This window comes from Oncorhynchus masou, chromosome 21 (genome assembly GCF_036934945.1).
Source record: "Oncorhynchus masou masou isolate Uvic2021 chromosome 21, UVic_Omas_1.1, whole genome shotgun sequence".
Lineage (NCBI taxonomy): Eukaryota > Metazoa > Chordata > Actinopteri > Salmoniformes > Salmonidae > Oncorhynchus > Oncorhynchus masou.
The window spans coordinates 15,461,355-15,480,623 of NC_088232.1; the positions used below are offsets into that span (position 1 = coordinate 15,461,355).

Below are 19,269 nucleotides of genomic sequence, written 5' to 3' on the forward strand. Positions count from 1 at the left end.
CATTGTTACATTATTTTAATGACATTTTGATGTCCGTAACATGAGTGAAACAGGTACAAATAGGTAATCCACTGATATGTAGCAAACACTGCATTTGTCTTTGATCCAAAAAAAGTACAGCTATTATTATGCACTATTTGTAGCACATCCAAGTTATGTTAGAACACATACATGTATTTTCTTTTTTAAAGCAGTTGAATGGCCACTCACACCCTGTATCTCACCCAAGAGACAGGTCATCCACAGATGAGGCATAAGGACAGTGTTTAAATCTTAAGAAGTTTGACGTTAAGACTTTGACACCTCATCAGTATCATGTTGTATTTCTCTTTGTGCAAACAAGAAAAATAGAAATATACAAAATACATTTTTACACACATCCAGTGCAGATTTACTTCTAACTTTTTGCCTTTGAGGAAACAAAAAAAAAACAGCTAGCTGAATGAGTCAAATCATTTGTCATTGTGAGAGTTCTTTGTACAGTAATAAAAATGAATGAAAATCTATTTAGTTCTCTATATTCAATATTTTCAATGATCTTAAATGTCTCTCCTCCAGCTCTTTGCAGGGCACTTATATTAATAAACTCTCAAAGATTTTTTTTTTACACAAACAGAACATGTCCTTGTCTTCAAAGAGATATCAATTTCATACAATAAAATCAGTAATTTTGGAATGAGTTCAGGTTGTATTTAAAAACAAAAACAAAGCCACAGGAAGGAGTGTTGTATGTAGGTAGTGTGTACAGTTGAGCACCTTGTTTCATGGTGTACTAGCAGCGTCAGTGACTACGTCATACTGTGCATGCAGCGCTAAGGTGTGCCAAACAATAAAATACACATCAGTAGTGATTGCACTGAAGGCATGTGATCAGTCAGAGAGGTGTAAAGGTATGTGCATGCAGAACATGGCTTCAGAGCTGCCAGTGATAAAATGTTAAATTTTTTCAAAATTGAGAAAAAAAAAAGAAAAAAAACATGGAAACAATGAATAAATAAATCTGTACATTAAACAACTCTCTGTCACACACACGTTTGGTTAAGACTAAGTCTGTCTTGACAAAGTCTGCTGCCCCCCCCCCTCCCCCCTCATCTGAAAGTAAAGGCCTTGGTACAACGTCTCTCACTCTGACCTGTTATGAGATATAGTCATCTGTAAATAAAAATCATATATACTTTGGAAAGAGAACGTAGTTAGAGATTCAAGTAAGACACGGTTCCTGGCTGCAAGTTAGAATAGCAAAGTTTAGCTCCAGGAGTTGGTTACACTAAACATGCATCTCAAAGCACTCCTAAACTGTACTTCATAGCAATACCATCACTGAGTAGAGTAGGATAACATTGCCCCTTGACACTGTGCTAAGGTCAGTTACACATTTCAACCCCAATGGGTAAGGATAGGTTTTGTGGAGGGTAAGCTGGTCCTAGATCTGTACCTAAGGGACACTTCTAACAGAAACTCAGTGTGTTTTATGACCTTTAGAAATCAGTTTGTTTGTGTTGATTATTCTTGTTGTTGTTTTTCTTCAACTCCCCATCTCTCCTCAAATGTTTAAATACTTCCGAAAGCTTCGTAAGCTACATTTAGGTTGGTCTTTCCAAATCACACCATTTCTCCCAAACACACACAGTCAGAGATGACATGACATAGGCATGACAAAAAGCAGCTACAAGCACACATAAGCAGTCCTCAGTCTACTAATCCTCCAGAAACAAAATGCCACAAATTAAGATGCAGACCCAACATTTCATTATTTAAGACAAAACAGAGGTAAGAAATAATCGTTTGAAAAAATACATGTTTTCCAAGTTTTTCTCTTCTTCTTCGCCATAATGCAGTGAGTTTGCTGGTAAAATAAGGCAGGCGTGTGAAAGTTAAAACCTTGTGTTAGATGAATAAAGTGGTTCTGTGACATCAAGGTGAGCACATTTTGGTTCTGGGTGTGGAAGACTGCCAGTCCAATCTGGTCCGATCCGGTCTAGACCACTGTGGTCCAGTTCAGTCTTGTATCTGGTCGTAGATGCTATGGTCGACGACTCAGTCCAGAAAGGGCAGTCTCTTGAGTCTGGAGTACTTGACCTGCAGCAGGTCTCCTACCTCACTGATCACACTCAGGGCCTAACCATAGAGACACACACACCATAAATGTTACATTATCACACAGATCTGAAGACACACATACACGCACATCAATGATCACTCTAACCCGAACACACAACACACTAATGATCACACACGTCATGCCTGCAGACACACATATCTGATTACACTCACAGCCTGACAAAACAAACACACACCGTCTTGCTTTACATGTATACCGATGGAAGACACACTTACGCCAAAACTCACGTCTACCACAGGCTGACTACAGCTGTCTGAAGCTACCATTTGATGTTAGTCAGTTGAGAGTGATGCAAGTCCTCCCAGATCACTAACACATGGTACAGTAGGATCTATGATGGGGGAAGACTGGGACTTGAGAGAGCAGAGCTAGCATGGGGATCTCTCACACAACTCACTCATTTACAACATGACTATCACATCAAGACCCATAATGGCAGAAACTCACTATAGGCCAGGCACTAAAGAGGCACAGTGATGTAAGAAAAGAAGAGAGGGAAGAGAGGTGATACCCAAATCAATGTGACACCAAAGAATGGATAGCAGATACAGTTGAAGTCAGAGGTTTACATACACTTAGGTTGGAGTCATTAACCTCTTTGAACTCTAGGGGCAGTATTTCATTTTTGGATAAAAAAAACGTTCCCGTTTTAAACAAGATATTTTGTCACGAAAAGATGCTCGACTATGCATATAATTGACAGCTTTGGAAAGAAAACACTGACGTTTCCAAAACTGCAAAGATATTATCTGTGAGTGCCACAGAACTGATGCTACAGGCAAAACCAAGATGAAATTTCAAACAGGAAATGAGCAACATTTTTGAAGCGCTGTTTTCCAATGTCTCCTTATATGGCTGTGAATGCGCAAGGAGAGAGCCCACAATTTCTGCCATTTCCCCAAGGTGTCTGCAGCATTGTGACGTATTTGTAGGCGTATCATTGGAAGATTGACCATAAGAGACCACATTTACCAGGTGTCCGCCCGGTGTCCTGCGTCGAAATTGGTGCGTAAACCTCAGCTGCAAGTATTTTTCCATTTAATTCAGAGAAGAAAGCAGACTTCCACGAACGCTATATATCAATGAAGAGATATGTGAAAAACACCTTGAGGATTGATTCTAAACAACGTTTACTATGTTTCAGTCGATATTATGGAGTTAATTTGGAAAAAAGTTCAGCGTTTTGGTGACTGAATTTTCGGTTTGTTTTGATAGCCAAAAGTGATGTACAAAACGGAGCGATTTCTCCTACACAAAGAATCGTTCAGGAAAAACTGAACATTTGCTATCTAACTGAGAGTCTCCTCATTGAAAACATCCGAAGTTCTTCAAAGGTAAATGATTTTATTTGAATGCTTTTCTGGTTTTTGTGAAAATGTTGCCCGCTAAATGCTACGCTAGCTATCAATACTCTTACACAAATGCTTGTTTTGCTATGGTTGAAAAGCATATTTTGAAAATCTGAGATGACAGTGTTGTTAAGAAAAGGCTAAGCTTGAGAGCTAGCATGTTTATTTCATTTCATTTGCGATTTTCATAAATAGTTAACGTTACGTTATGCTAATGAGCTTGAGGCTGTAACTGGATACAGGTTTTTTTCGTAGCCAAACGTGAACAAAACGGAGTGATTTGTCCTACACAAATAATATTTTTTGAAAAACTGAACATTTGCTATCTAACTGAGAGTCTCCTCATTGAAAACATCTGAAGTTCTTCAATGGTAAATGATTTTTGAATGCTTTTCTTGTTTTTGTGAAAATGTTGCTGGCTGAATTCTAGGCTTATAGCTATGCTAGCTATCAATACTCTTACACAAATGCTTGTTTAGCTATGGTTGAAAAGCATATTTTGAAAATCTGAGATGACAGTGTTGTTAACAAAAGTCTAAGCTTGAGAGCAAATATATTTATTTCATTTAATTTGCGATTTTCATGAATAGTTAACGTTGCGTTATGCTAATGAGCTTGAGGCTATAAATAGGATACCGGATCCGGGATTGCTCGTCGCATGAAGTTAACTTGTTTTTCAACAACTCCACAAATATCTTGTTGACAAACTATACTTTTGGCAAGTCGGTTAGGACATCTACTTTGTGCATGACAAGTCATTTTTCCAACAATTGTTTACTGTCAGATTATTTCACTTATTCACTGTATCACAATTCCAGTGGGTTAGAAGTTTACATACACTTAGTTGACTGAGATTTTAAACAGCTTCCAGAAAATGATGTAATGGCTTTAGAAGCTTCTGATAGGCTAATTGACATAATTTGAGTCAATTGGAGGTGTACCTGTGGATGTATTTCAAGGCCTACCTTCAAACTCAGTGCCTCTTTGCTTGACATCATGGGAAAATCAAAAAAGAAAAAAATCAGCCAAGACCTCAGAAAAAAGACCTTCACAAGTCTGGTCCATCCTTGGGAGCAATTTCCAAATGCCGGAAGGTTTGACCTTTATCTGTACAAACAATAGTACGCAAGTATAAACACCATGGGATCACGCAGCCGTCATACTGCTCAGGAAGGAGACGCATTCTGTCTCCTACAGATGAATGTACTTTGGTGCGAAAAGTGCAAATCAATCCCAGAACAAAAGCAAAGGACCTTGTGAAGATGCTGGAGGAAACGGGTACAAAAGTATCTATATCCACAGTAAAACGAGTCCTATATTGACATAACCCGAAAGGCCGAACAGCAAGGCAGAAGCCACTGCTCCAAAACCGCCATGAAAAAGCCAGACAACAGTTTGCAATTGCACATGGGGACAAAGATGGTACAATTTGGAGAAATGAAAATCGAAATGTTTGGCCATAATAACCATGTTTGGAGGAAAATGGGGGAGGCTTGCAAACCAAAGAGCAGCATCCCAACCGTGAAGCAAGGGGGTGGCAACATCATGTTGCAGTTTTGCTGCAGGAGGGACTGGTGCACTTCACAAAACAGATGGCACATTGAGAAAGGAAAATTATGTGGACATATTGAAGCAACATCTCAAGACATCAGTCAGGAAGTTAAAGCTTGGTCGCAAATGGGTCTTCCAAATGGACAATGACCCCAAGTATACTTCCAAAGTTGTGGCAAAATGGCTTAAGGACAACAAAGTCAAGGTACTGGAGTGGCCATCACAAAGCTCTGACCTCAATCCTATAGAACATTTGTTGGCAGATCTGAAAAAGCGTGTGCGAGCAAGGAGGCCTACAAACCTGACTCCGTTACACCAGCTCTGGCACGAGGAATGGGCCAAAATGTACCCAACTTAAACAATTTAAAGGCAATGCTACCAAATACTAATTGAGTGTATGTAAACTTCTGACCCACTAGGAATGTGATGAAAGAAATAAAAGCTGAAATAAATAATTTTTTCTACTACTATTCTGACATTTCACATTCTTAAAATAAAGTGGTGATCCTAACTGACCTAAGACAGGGAATTTTTACTTGGAAAAATGTCAGGAATTGTGAAAAACTGAGTTTAAATGTATTTGGCTATGTATGTAAACTTCCGACTTCAACTGTAGATATATGAAAGAGAGAGAAAGGGCCAGAGCAAGAGGGGAAGAGAGAGAGAGTGTGAGAGAAAGACAGACAAGGAATGTGAAAAAAAGGGGTGATGGAAAATGTATGGGAGAGAAGGAGTGTGTGAGATAGAAAGAGATTCATTGGAGCTGCTGTGGATGGCAAGAGCGTATCAGAGAGCATTATGGGCAAGTGGAAGCCCTCACTCCATCACTCCCTCCACCTGGGTTGGAGTCTATATGAATTGAAAAAAGTAAATGCAGGAAATAAACTGATATTCCAATTCAACAAAACACTTTTTTTCCTGTGAATTCTCAATAAAATGAGCAATTTTTTCTTCTTCTCCATTTTTGAATTTTAAATTCAAATCACTTCCTGAGGTAATTCCCACTCGTCTAGTCAACTTTTTATCTCTCCCAAAACCACTGACTGAGCTATATATAAGCACGAGTCTAGTTACAACTATGATGAAATACAAAATGTGAATAAGAACTTGAGGAAGATAATGTAAAAAATGTGTGACTCAATTAGGGCTGGGCGATATGGCCAAAATACTATATCACGGTATTTGGATGGTATTTTTAGTTTTTGAATAATAACAAGGTATACATATATTTTTTATTTAACCTTTATTTAACTAGGCAAGTCAGTTAAGAACAAACTCTTATTTACAATGACGGCCTCAGAACAGTGGGTAAACTGCCTTGTTCAGAACGACAGATTTTTACCGATCTTGCAACCTTCCGATTACTAGTCCAACGCTGTAACCATTAGGCTACCCCTTTATGAGTCGTGAGCGATCCTAGGGTGGCAACACCTACATTCTAAGTGATTTCAATGAGACTTTCTCCATTATGATTGTTTTATACTGTCCAATCCAACCAAAACAAATTTTAGCACCTTTATCATTTCTGCATTTCCTGCACTCAATTGCAGTGGTGGAAAAAGTACCCAATTGTCATACCTGAGTAAAAGTAAAGATACGTTAATAGAAAATTACTCAACTAAAAGTGAAAGTCCCCCAGTAAAATTCTACTTGAGTAAAAGTCTAAAAGTATTTGGTTTTAAATATACTTATAGTACCACAAGTAAAAGGATAAATCATTTCAAATTCCTTATATTAAGCAAACCAGGTGGCACCATGTTCTTTTTTAAATATATTTTTTTAAGGATAGCCAGGGGCACACTCCAACACTCAGACATAATTTACAAACAAAGCATTTGTGTTTCATGAGTCCTCCAGATCAGAGGCAGTAGGGATGACCAGGGATGTTCTCTTGACAAGTGTGTGAATTGGACCATTTTCCTGTCCCGTTAAGCATTCAAAATGTAACGAGTACTTTTAGGTGTCAGGAAAAACGTATTGAGTAAAAAGTACAGTATTTTCTTTAGGAATGTAGAGAAATAAAAGTTGTCAAAAATAAAAAATGTAAAGTACAGATACCAAAGAAAACAACTTAAGTAGTACTTGAAAGTATTTTTACTTAAGTACTTTACACCACTGCTCAATTGAGAACTTCCACACTGCCACGTAGGACTGCATGATGTGGGCAAATAATCTAGGATTTATTTTTAACCAAATGTTGCAATTGCGATTTGACTTGCGAATTAGAGCAAAACTGTTGGAATCATGGAAATAGAATGACTATTCTAATTCCATAGTTAGAATATAATAGTGGGCACTTTGAATACAGTGTTGTTTGAGATGACAATCAATTAATATGCCAGGGAGAAGTTATTGTGACAGGGTAGGAACTAGTGTTAATAAGTGTTTCCAAGGGGACCCTATAAGTGTTGGCTACATTGCATGTTTTCCCTTAGCTACTTCATGGAGCTAACATATTCTTGCTTTGCATATTCCTCTTTGATTTAGAAGATACTGTTGCACAAACAACATGCTGATTTAAGTCTACACCATCACTGTATCAGGCTGTATTAGCTAGCTACGTTTGCTCTTAAGCAATACATTTATTAGCTAGCTATTAGCATTAGCAGCCAACAATTAGCATCTCACAAGATTTAGGGCAACTTGCTAAGAAAAGACAAACTAGCTGTTTGCTGATGTGAGAAACACAAATGAATAGTGTCATTAAAGAACGCTAGGGGATTTATATTGAGAAGCAAAGTGAAAACAGCATTGTTGATGTCAACATTGTTGCATGTGCTGCATTGACCAAGCAGACTGAACGCAAGTGTCTCATGGTTGAGGAACATCAATTGTGCTCCTTGAGTTACAGAGGGCTTGGCTAGTTTTGTGTGGAAAGTGGCACGGAGAAAAAGAGCGGAGAGACATGACTCAAGTAGCGAAGTAAACTATAAAAAAATTGACATTACACATGGCGTATCGCATTTAACAAACCAAACATTCAAATACGGGTACAGAAGGTTAAGCAAAAACCTAAACCGGTCCCTGCATCGATACCTGTATATCATGAAATACAGTATACCGCCCAGCCCTAGACTCAATGTGAAAACAGATAACGTCACATCAAAGGGCGGTTTGGGTTCTAGGGGGAGGAGAGAGGGGGTACAGGCCTTTGTGAAATAGAGAAGTAGTTAAAAGAGGTGGAGGCAGAGGGAGTGTGCTTTTCAGCAGAGTTAAATGGTGAGTCCTGGGGGAGAGAGAGATTAAGAGAGGCTGTTAGATCTAATGCCAGCAATGAGGGGAGGGGAGGTCACACTTACATACACCCACCACTAAGGGGGATGGGGGGGTAACCTACCAAGGTAAGTTTTATTTTCTCTATCCACCCCATTTTTCAATTTGGTGACCCCACATGGGGTCCTGTACCCAAGTTTGGGAAACGCTGCACTAGGAAGTGGAAGCTATAGAATGGAAGAAAGAACGGAAGGACACAGGACCATAAGTGTACGCTCTTTATGTCTTTGATGTGAAAAAGGTAGCCATTTTGTGGCAAGCATGGGGGGATAGTTACCTTGTCGAGCATGTCTTTGGTGTGAGCGGCAGAGATACAGAATCGTGCTCTGGACTCAATGATGGGTGTGGCTGGAAAGCCCACCACCACCACCCCGATGTTCCTCTTCAGCATCTCTCTACCAAACGCCCTGAGAGAAAGAGAGAGCGAGAGAGAAAGCAAGAGAGGGCATCGAACAACAACTTTAGAGGAGTAGTTTGTGAGTAGGTGCGCAACCAAATATGTATTTAAAGTTTTAACCTAATTTGAAAAACAAAACTGCATTCAAGCCACTTGGTTTACTATAAAGTTGAGGAATGGGGCTGGGGAAAGGCAACCTCTCATATTCAAAGATTAAACTGTGGATGCCAGGGCTAACTCACCCTATCTTGGCCGGCATGTAGAGCATCATGGGAACTACGGGCGAGTCGTTGTTTCCGTAGATGATAAAGCCCATCTCTGTCAGTCTCCTACGGAAATACAAAGTGTTCTCTGCCAACTGCTGCACGCGATCACGACCTGGACACACGCACACACACACACACACACGTGAATTTTGAAGGATTTAAAAATGAGTAGCTAAAGCCTGAACCGACTCAATGTTGGTTAAAACTCTTTCTAAGATGACACAGTAACACCCTACAGTGGTTTGTCCTCTGTCCAGACAGACAGCTGATGTTAACCCCGTCTGTTTCTCTGTTACCATCTGGCTGTAGCCTTTATCAGACTGGTAGAGCTCAAGACAGACCCTCATGCCCCAGGCACATACTGCAGATCTCTATCTATTCCTACACAGCATTGGGGATGCAGGTTGTCTGTCTTTCTGTCTACGCAAGCCTATGTGTGTGTATGTGAAAGGGTCTGTGTGTGCTTCAAGGGCTGAAAGCATTACGAACCAATTGATTACAACTTGTACATACACAACAGGCTTTGAAAGGAGGTCAACACACTTTCTCACCAAGCTCCTCGCAGTAATATTGTGAGAGAGCAGAATTCCGCCTGTTCCTTTATTGGCTATGAGGCGGACGGAACCGTTTCGGAGGGCCAGCTTGCATTTCTGCACGCCTCGGTTCTCACTTGTCAAATATTCCGCGCATGCTAGGGACTCGGGCCCAGGAATTTCCCCTTCCCTGACGATTCCCCCTGCTAGTCGCCCCTCTGCCACCGTTGGCCAGATGCGCTAAGTGACGCCTTCAAGTCACTTTGCAGTGGCACATTCCTGCCTGGGGTGCTAGGCTGAACAAAACACATCATCCCCAATTGAGAGCTACACATTAGAGAGTGACACACACACACGTCAGGATTGGTTTAAGGAATGCTGACGTTTTTGATGAAACGGGGGGAGCAGCAATCACTTGAGCGAGAGGAGAAGAGGGAAAGCGACAAGTGTGGGAACGTGACAGGGGATCATTGGACTCGACGTGTGTATAACATATGAAACTTGATTGGCTGATTAAGGGGGATAGCCCCCCCCCCCCCCGGAAACATATGTTAACATTGCCAAATCAAGTGACTCACCCAATAGATATGGGAGTTTATTCAAATTGGGTTTGTTTTTGAATTATTTGTGGATCTGTGCAATCTGAGGGAAATCTGTGTCTCCAATTTGGTCATACATTTGGCAAGAGGTTAGGAAGTGCAGCTCAGTTTCCACCTCATTTTGTGGGCAGTGTGCACATAGCCTGTCTACTCTTGAGAGCCAGGTCTGCCTACGGTGGCCATTATCAATAGCAAGGCTATGCTCACTGAGTCTGTACATAGTCAAAGCTTTCCATAAGTGTGGGTCAGTCACAGTGGTCAGGTATTCTGCCATTGTGTACTTTGTTTAGGGCCAAATAGCATTCTAGTTTGCTGTTTTTTTTGTTAATTCTTTCCAATGTCTCAAGTAATAATATTTTTGTTTTCTCATGATTTGGTTGGGTCTAATTGTGCTGCTGTCCTGGGTCTCTGTGGGGTCTGTTTGTGATCAGAGCCCCAGGACCAGCTTGCTTAGGGGACTCTTATCCAGGTTAATCTCTCTGAAGGTGATTGCTTTGTTAGGGAAGGTTTTGGAATTGCTTCCATATAGGTGGTTGTAGAATTGAACGGCTCTTTTCTGGATTTTGATCATTAGCAGGTATCAGCCTAATTCTACTCTGCATGCATTATTTGGTGTTTTACGTTGTACAATGAAGATATTTTTGCAGAATTCTGCAAGCAGTCTCTTAATTTGGTGTTTGTCCTATTTTGTGAATTTTTGGTTGGTGAGCAGACCCCAGACCTCACAACCATAAAAGGGCAATGGGTTCGATAACTGATTCAAGTATTTTTAGCCAGATCCTAATTGGTATGTCAAATGTTATGTTCCTTTGAAAGGCATAGAATCCGAAATTCCTTTTTGATACTGTCGCATAGCTAACTAAAAAGCAGCATTCCCCAAGAGAGGATGGCTTTCACTTCAGCAGTGATAAATTCATGAACTTCTTTGAGGAAAAGATCATGATTATTAGAAAGCAAATTATGGACTCCTCTTTAAATCTGCGTCCTCCTTCAAAGCTCAGTTGTCCTGAGTCTGCACAACTCTGCCAGGACCTAGGATCAAGAGAGACGCTCAAGTGTTTTAATACTATATCTCTTGACACAATGATGAAAATAATCATGGCCTCTAAACCTTCAAGCTGCATACTGGACCCTATTCCAACTAAACTACTGAAAGAGCTGCTTCCTGTGCTTGGCCTTCCTATGTTGAACATAATAAACGACTCTATCCATGCGATGTGTACCAAACTCACTAAAAGTGGCAATAACAAAGCCTCTCTTGAAAATGCCAAACCTTGACCCAGAAAATATAAAAAACTATCGGCCTATAATCAAATCTTCCATTCCTCTCAACATTTTTAGAAAAGGCTGTTGCGCATCAACTCACTGCCTTTCTGAAGACAAACAATGTATACGAAATGCTTCAGTCTGGTTTTAGACCCCATCATAGCACTGAGAGTGCACTTGTGAAGGTGGTAAATGAGCTTTTAATGGCATCAGACCGAGGCTCTGCATCTGTCCTCGTGCTCCTAGACCTTAGTGCTGCTTTTGATACCATCGATCACCACATTCTTTTGGAGAGATTGGAAACCCAAATTGGTCTACACGGACAAGTTCTGGCCTGGTTTAGATCGTATCTGTCGGAAAGATATCAGTTCATCTCTGTGGAAGGTTGGTCCTCTGACATATCAACTGTAAATTTCGGTGTTCCTCAAGGTTCCGTTTTAGGACCACTATTGTTTTCACTATATATTTTACCTCTTGGGGATGTCATTCGAAAACATGATGTTAACTTTCACTGCTATGCGGATGACACACAGCTGTACATTTCAATGAAACATGGTGAAGCCCCAAAATTGCCCTCGCTAGAAGCATGCGTTTCAGACATAAGGAAGCGGATGGCTGCAAACTTTCTACTTTTAAACTCGGACAAAACATAGATGCTTGTTCTAGGTCCCAAGAAACAAAGAGATCTTCTGTTGAATCTGACAATTAATCTTAATGGATGTACAGTCGTCTCAAATAAAACAGTGAAAGACCTCGGCGTTACTCTGAACCCTGATCTCTCTTTTGAAGAACATAAAGACCATTTCAAGGACAGCTTTTTTTCATCTACGTAACATTGCAAAAATCAGAAACTTTCTGTCCAAAAATGATGCAGAAAAATGAATCCATGCTTTTGTCACTTCTAGGTTAGACTACTGCAATGCTCTACTTTCCGGCTACCCGGATAAAGCACTAAATAAACTTCAGTTAGTGCGAAATATGGCTGCTAGAATCCTGACTAGAACCAAAACATTTGATCATATTACTCCAGTGCTAGCCTCCCTACACAGGCTTCCTGTCAAGGCAAGGGCTGATTTCAAGGTTTTACTGCTAACCTACAAAGCATTACATGGGCTTGCTCCTACCCATCTCTCTGATTTGGTCCTGCCGTACATACCTACACGTACGCTACGGTCACAAGACACAGGCCTCCTAATTGTCCCTAGAATTTTTAAGCAAACAGCTGGAGGCAGGGCTTTCTCCTATAGAGCTCCATTTTTATGGAATGGTCTGCCTACCCATGTAAGAGACGCAAACTCGGTCTCAACCTTTAAGACTTTACTGAAGACTCATCTCTTCAGTGGGTCATATGATTGAGTGTAGTCTGGCCCAGGAGTGGGAAGGTGAACGGAAAGGCTCTGGAGCAACGAACCGCCCTTGCTGTCTCTGCCTGGCCGGTTCCCCTCTTGCCACTGGTATTCTCTGCCTCTAACCCTATTACAGGGGCTGAGTCACTGGCTTACTAGGGCCCTTTCATTCCATCCCTGGGAGGGGTGCGTCACTTGAGTGGGTTGAGTCACTGATGTGATCTTCCTGTCTGGGTTGGCGCCCCCCCTTGGGTTGTGCCGTGGCAGAGATCTTTGTGGGCTATACTCTGCCTTGTTTCAGGATGATAAGTTGGTGGTTGAAGATATCCCTCTAGTGGTGTGGGGGCTGTGCTTTGGCAAAGTGGGTGGGGTTATATCCTTCCTGTTTGGCCCTGTCTGGGGGTGTCCTCGGATGGGGCCACAGTGTCTCCTGACCCCTCCTGTCTCAGCTTCCAGTATTTATGCTGCAGTAGTTTATGTGTCGGGGGGCTAGGGTCAGTTCTGTCCTATTCGGTGTCCTGTGTGAATTTAAGTGTGCTCTCTCTAATTCTCTCTTTCTTTCTCTCTCAGAGGACCTGAGCCCTAGGACCATGCCTCAGGACTACCTGACATGATGACTACTTGCTGTCCCCAGTCCACCTGGCCGTGCTGCTGCTCCAGTTTCAACTGTTCTGCCTTATTATTATTGGACCATGCTGGTCATTTATGAACATTTGAACATCTTGGCCATGTTCTGTTATAATCTCCACCCGGCACAGCCAGAAGAGGACTGGCCATCCCTCATAACCTGGTTCCTCTCTAGGTTTCTTCCTAGGTTTTGGCCTTTCTAGGGAGTTTTTCCTAGCCACCGTGCTTCTACACCTGCATTGCTTGCTGTTTGGGGTTTTAGGCTGATTTTCTGTACAGCACTTTGAGATATCAGCTGATGTACGAAGGGCTATATAAATAAATTTGATTTGATCATAGAAGGCCCTTCTTGCCTTGTCTCTCAGCTCGATCACAGCTTTGTGGAAGTTACCTGTGGCACTGATGTTTAGGCCGAGGTATATATAGTTTGTGTGCGTGCTCTAGGGCAACGGTGTTTTTGGAATACCATTATTTCTTGTCTTACTGAGATTTACTGTCAGGGCCCAGGTCTGACAGCATATGTGCAGAAGATCTAGGTGCTGCTGTAGGCCCTTGGTTGGTGACAGAAGCACCCGATCATCAGCAAACAGTAGACATTTGACTTCAGATTCTAGTAGGGTGAGGCTGGGTGCTGCAGACTGTTTTAGTGCCCTCGCCAATTCCTTGATATATATGTTGAAGAGGGTGGGGCTTCAGCTGCATCCTCGTCTCACCCCATGGCCCTGTGGAAAGAAATGTTTTTTTTTTGCCCATTTTAACCACGCACTTGTTGTTTGTGTACATGTATTTTATAATGTCGTATCCCCCCCCTCCCCCCAACACCACTTTCAATCAATTTGTATAGCAGACCCTAATGTCAAATTGAGTCAAAAGCATGAGAAGACTTTGCCTTTGTTTTGTTTGGTTGTCAATTAGGGTGTGCAGGGTGAATACGTTTTCTGTCGTTACAGTAATTTGGTAAAAAAACAATTTGACATTTGCTCAGTACATTGTTTTCAGTGAGGAAATTAACGAGTCTGCTATTAATGATAATGCAGAGGATTTTTCCAAGGTTGCTGTTGATGCATATCCCAAGGTAGTTATTGGGGTCAAATTCGTCTCCACGTTTGTGGATTGGGGTGATCAGTCCTTGGTTCCAAATATTTGGGAAGATGCCAGAGTGAAGGATGATGTTAAAGAGTTTAAGTATAGCCAAATGGAATTTGTGGTCTGTTTATTTTATCATTTCATTGAGGATAACATCAACACCACAGGCCTTTTTGGGTTGGAGGGTTTGTATATTGTCCTGTAGTTCATTCAATGTAATTGGAGGATCCAGTGGGTTCTGGTAGTCTTTAATAGATTATTCTAAGATTTGCATTTGATCATGTACATTTTTTGGATGTTTGTTTGGAGAAGTGGGTTAACCATACATCTCCGTTTTGGATAGATAACTCTGCACACAACCCCCCTGAAAACATATTCCCACCCTTTCGACTCCATCCTCCTCTCTCTCCCTCTCCTCCGGCTGCTCACACACACTGTGGGAAAGTATATACCCGACGGCGCAGGACTGACAGCACAGTATTATCATGGTCAGTCAGCCCATGCATGCCAGAGATGACTTGCACACTGGACAGAGAGAATCACTTAGGGCTGTCCCAAATCGATAATGACCTTGATGAAAACAAATGGCAGCAGGTTGCTTGGTCTGGTTCTGAGTCACTTTCCTTTCATCTTCCAAATGGAGCTGTGTGTTGTGTTCAACTGATACGGGACACTTGGCACTGCCCACCAATACACAAGACTACTGACACTGCTGAGGGAGAGAGTATAGAGAGAGGGGAGAGAGAGAAAAAAAAGCGAGAGAAAGGAGGGGAGGGAGAAGGAGAAGAGTGGGAGAGAGAGGGGGGGTGAGAGGGAGGAGGAGAGAGAGAGAGAATGGGAGAAAAATAACAATTTCTCTTACTCACATTCACCCTCACACAAGCACATACTCGTTGCCATGTTCTCCAGCCATTTCCCTAATGATCCCAGCCTTTCCCCTCCAGAGCTGTGATAAACTGTGAGGAGAACAAATGTATTAAGACCCAGAGCAGGGCTGGCCATCTGAAAGCAATAAGGCCTTACAGGGGGAGCAGTGTGTGTGTGTGTGTGTGGAGTGGTCGCTGACTTCAAGCTCTTCAGTCAGAGTGTTCTCTCTCCAGGGGGATGGGGTGCAGGGCTCTCCAAAGAAAATCTTTCTGGGGTACCCTTTCAACAGCTAGTTTCACAACACACACGTACGCAGTGGCACGGGCACATACACACTTAACTCCTTCCAGACACGGGGCAAAGGGATCTGGAGTGAAATATGGGGGGGGGGGATTGAGGGGGGTGGAGGGGCGAAAGAGCTTCCAGATGTAGGGGCTGTTTCCCTTTCAGATGAAAGTTCCTCCTCACTTCCTTCTCATCTGAGAATGGGGGGAGGAGAGGAGGGATAAGTACAAAACACCCACAGCGCTTTGGAGGTTTCTACACCAGCTTCAGTTCAAGGGCTTCTGACAAGCAGAGATGGTCAGAACACACACACGTAAGTATTTCGATGGACGATGTATACCATGTGTATCCTGTACTCCTGTACACACGACTAATAAAACGTAACACACACACACTACTGAGTAGCAGTAGAATAAGAAGCTGGGGTGGAAGCTCTATATGGCAATGTCCATGCAAAAATCGGGTTTTCACTCACACACACACACACACAAAGCTTACACACAGCCATGGAAAGATCAACAGCTTTAGAAGACTCTAGATTCTGTATCTAAACCATGCAAAGTAAAATACAAATGCAAGGTAGAGACAGAATGAGGCAAGGAGAATGAGTTAATCACTTCTAAAGTCAAGACCGTTCAGAGACCAAACTTCTCCAATCTAATGTAAAGTTCAATGTCCTGAAGAGACAATGGGACGTCTGACATCACTAACTCTGGACCCCGCCTTGCTCAGGAGTCAGGGGAAGTCAACACCCCCACCCTGAGATGGATGGGCTGGAGTTGGTATGGCCCATCTCAATGTCAACAGATATCATGCAAAACCTGTTTCTAGCCCGGATCCATCCAGTCTTAATCCACTCAATCATCCAACTGAATTCAGATGGAATCTGGAAGACAGATTTTGAATCAAAACAAATGAATTGAACAAAATATTCCGTAAATAGGAGACACGCTTGTTGGCCATGTTCAGTCCTTGGTAGAGCAGTGGCACAATGTTCATCAAGGCACAGAATTGTTGGCCTTGTCCATAAATACATGCCTCCCTGACATGTACCCAACTGAAGATGGGGGGAGGACGGGACGGATGACTAGAGTACCATTTCCCTTCTATCCGTCGAACTTCCTGCATCTCCGCCCCATTTCCTGTCTGCCGTGGCCGTCACTCCAGATGAGACCCACATGCTCCCAGGCGTGACGGAGACCTCCCAACTTCCCAAACTCACCGGGAAAACCGTAATATCAGGGAATGGGAGTTTTCCCTGAGTGGAAACAAAGACTTTCTCCTGGGCTCCAGAGATAATATTTATCCCTTCAACATGTTTTTAGGATTACGGTTTACTAATCATCCTGTGACACCGGCTTTGTAAACCACTCCGAAGAATAATAACACATTAACTCAACCACGTCTTGCCTTTTCACTTCAAATCTTATTCACATGTGGAGCTAACTTGGATCCATCACAGCAGCTTTGCACAAGTGATATACAATACATCTTTATAGTTTTGTCTGTAGAAGTTGAATACATTATTATAATTAGTCTATCTGGGTGTGAGGCTTGCTGGCTGGTGTTTTGCAGTGATGGCTCCAGCTCTGCTTCTTGTACTGATGAGGGTCTAGTAACACAGATACATGTCTCTCTTTCAGTAACATCATATCCACTTGTTTTGTAGGTCACAGAAGCTTCACATGACTATTTAACCTTTGTTTAGGCAGCGAGTCCCATTGAGACAACTGTCTCTTTTGCAAGAGAGCCCTTCGTGACCAGCAGAAATTACACATTAAAAAGTTAGACAACTAATGATTCAATCAAGGCAGGAGCACGGACAATACAAAAACACTATTATAAAAGTGGTTTCGTTGGTGAACAGGTCCTACAACAATATGAACTACCCAAAAGGCAAAGATGCGTCCAACTGTAGGGTATTTTGAAGGTTCGACAAATACATAGCTTTTGGAACAATAAGAAACACATGTTGTTGATTTTTTTCTGTTTCAAACTATTCTGCTACACCATGTCCTAATGAACACTGCCCTGGTCTGTGGTCCTGATAAGGCCTGGGCTATCCGTGAAGAATGACTGGGTTTGGCCCATAGATCTGAGAGGGTGTTTTTACACCACATTTAAAGGCCACTTTACAGGCCTGTAACTCCAGGGGTTATAGCTCTACTGTACTACTGCCTGGCTAGGCACGCTGTATAAATTACACTGGATGAATAGAACCAAATCACACCATATGTGTGTGTGTGTGTTTAAAAAAGCCCCGTTCCCACATAGTGTATGATTAATTATCTGTGGTGCACAGAGGAGAGAGACGTGTTGTGAAGGTCTTTTGATGGTTTTCCCATGAACTTCCTCTCTGTATTTTATCTGTGGACACTGGAAGGTTGAGTGAGAACCAAGCATGGATGGTTTTAACATCACCTCTAAAAGGCCAAGATGCAGTCTGAAAAACAACACAGAGCACGAGAACGTTGAGGCTGACACACGGGTGGTGAGACTACGTGGTCATCTGTGACATCCATTCATATGCCCTGTGAACGAACATTGCCACATCCTAACTTGAGATACATGTGAGACTAATTGTCACGCAAATCCTACACTTATCAAAGCATGATCATTTCTGTGAAAAGTCAAGTTACACGCACACCTCCCTATTTCAGATTCTGCTCTAAGAGTGCATCTGTGGTGACATCAAGGGGGAGGGGGCAAACGTCCCCCTCTAGCACATTGAAGGACCACCCTGATGGGAGTTTAGAGGGTGTCGGTCCCCCTGGGGAACCACAGGATATCCGGCCACCTATATACGACCTCCAACTGAAAAAATTTACATTGTGCATCCCGCACGCACACAAAGACCATTATATAAATGCACACACTCATGCAGGCATGCACACACACACACACACATTGACCCCTCCCCCAATTTGATTGCTTTTCCAGTCATGACCCAGTTCACACACACAGCGATCATTAAAAATGCCAATTAGCACGCCACTATGCTAAACACTGTGGCCACAACATCACAATTTCGCAACATACACTGATGTCAATGACAGATTCAAGGTATGGGTCAGTTCAGTGGTCAATCAAAGGGAAAGGCGGGTAGGAGAGCAAGGTATGGACAGCTCAGCTGTCACTCAAAGGGAGAGATGGGGAGGAGGGCCAGGTACGGACAGCTTAGCTCTGACACACAGGGAAAGGCAGGGAAGAAGGCCAAGTTTGGTCATATCTGCTGTCAATCAAAGTGAGAGGTGAGGAAAAGAGCCAGGTATGCCAACGTGTCCTTCAACCGGTGTTTGACATCTTTGGAGCAGCGCTCTATATAAAGTGAATGAAGGGTGGAAAAGAGGAGGAGAAAGGATCTAGGATCAGTAGTCAACCTCATGAGGCTGCAGTAATGGTAGGATTGCCTGCAGGAACAATGTCTTTGTCTGGCAGGAGTATATGTGTATCAGATCAGATGTGGTGAGATGTGGACAACCTTGAGCAAGGCTATGTTACAGAAACACAGTCACTGAACGTACGCTCGAATGTGCATGCACACACACACACACACAAAATGGTTTCCGTCAATAAAAAAAATCCCCCTGCAAAAGTTAATTAATTAATTGATGGAAATACCAGTCGATGGAAATAAATTTGACCATCATGTTTATCGGTCGATGGGAACATTTGCATAATATAAATGAAATTGGCCTGGTT

At 42.3% G+C, this 19,269-nt stretch overlaps 1 protein-coding gene across 8 annotated transcripts in view; it reads right to left on the reverse strand.

Annotated features, from left to right (window-relative positions):
- The window catches only part of sptlc2a (serine palmitoyltransferase, long chain base subunit 2a), a 63,945-nt gene continuing 44,676 nt past the window's right edge, over positions 1-19,269 (reverse strand). Inside the window, exons 10-13 of one of the 8 annotated variants that reach the window (XM_064927546.1) lie at positions 8,935-9,070; positions 8,573-8,702; positions 8,360-8,462; positions 1-2,118 (exon numbers count right to left, since the gene is read on the reverse strand). In XM_064927546.1, the coding sequence (XP_064783618.1) occupies positions 2,099-2,118; positions 8,360-8,462; positions 8,573-8,702; positions 8,935-9,070 (389 nt within the window). In that variant the 3' untranslated portion in view covers positions 1-2,098. Of the gene's footprint in view, positions 2,119-8,359; positions 8,463-8,572; positions 8,703-8,934; positions 9,071-13,813; positions 14,052-14,985; positions 15,128-15,281; positions 15,372-19,269 lie in introns of those variants that run through there. The other 7 variants (XM_064927547.1, XR_010450720.1, XR_010450718.1 and 4 more) reach the window with 7 other exon arrangements.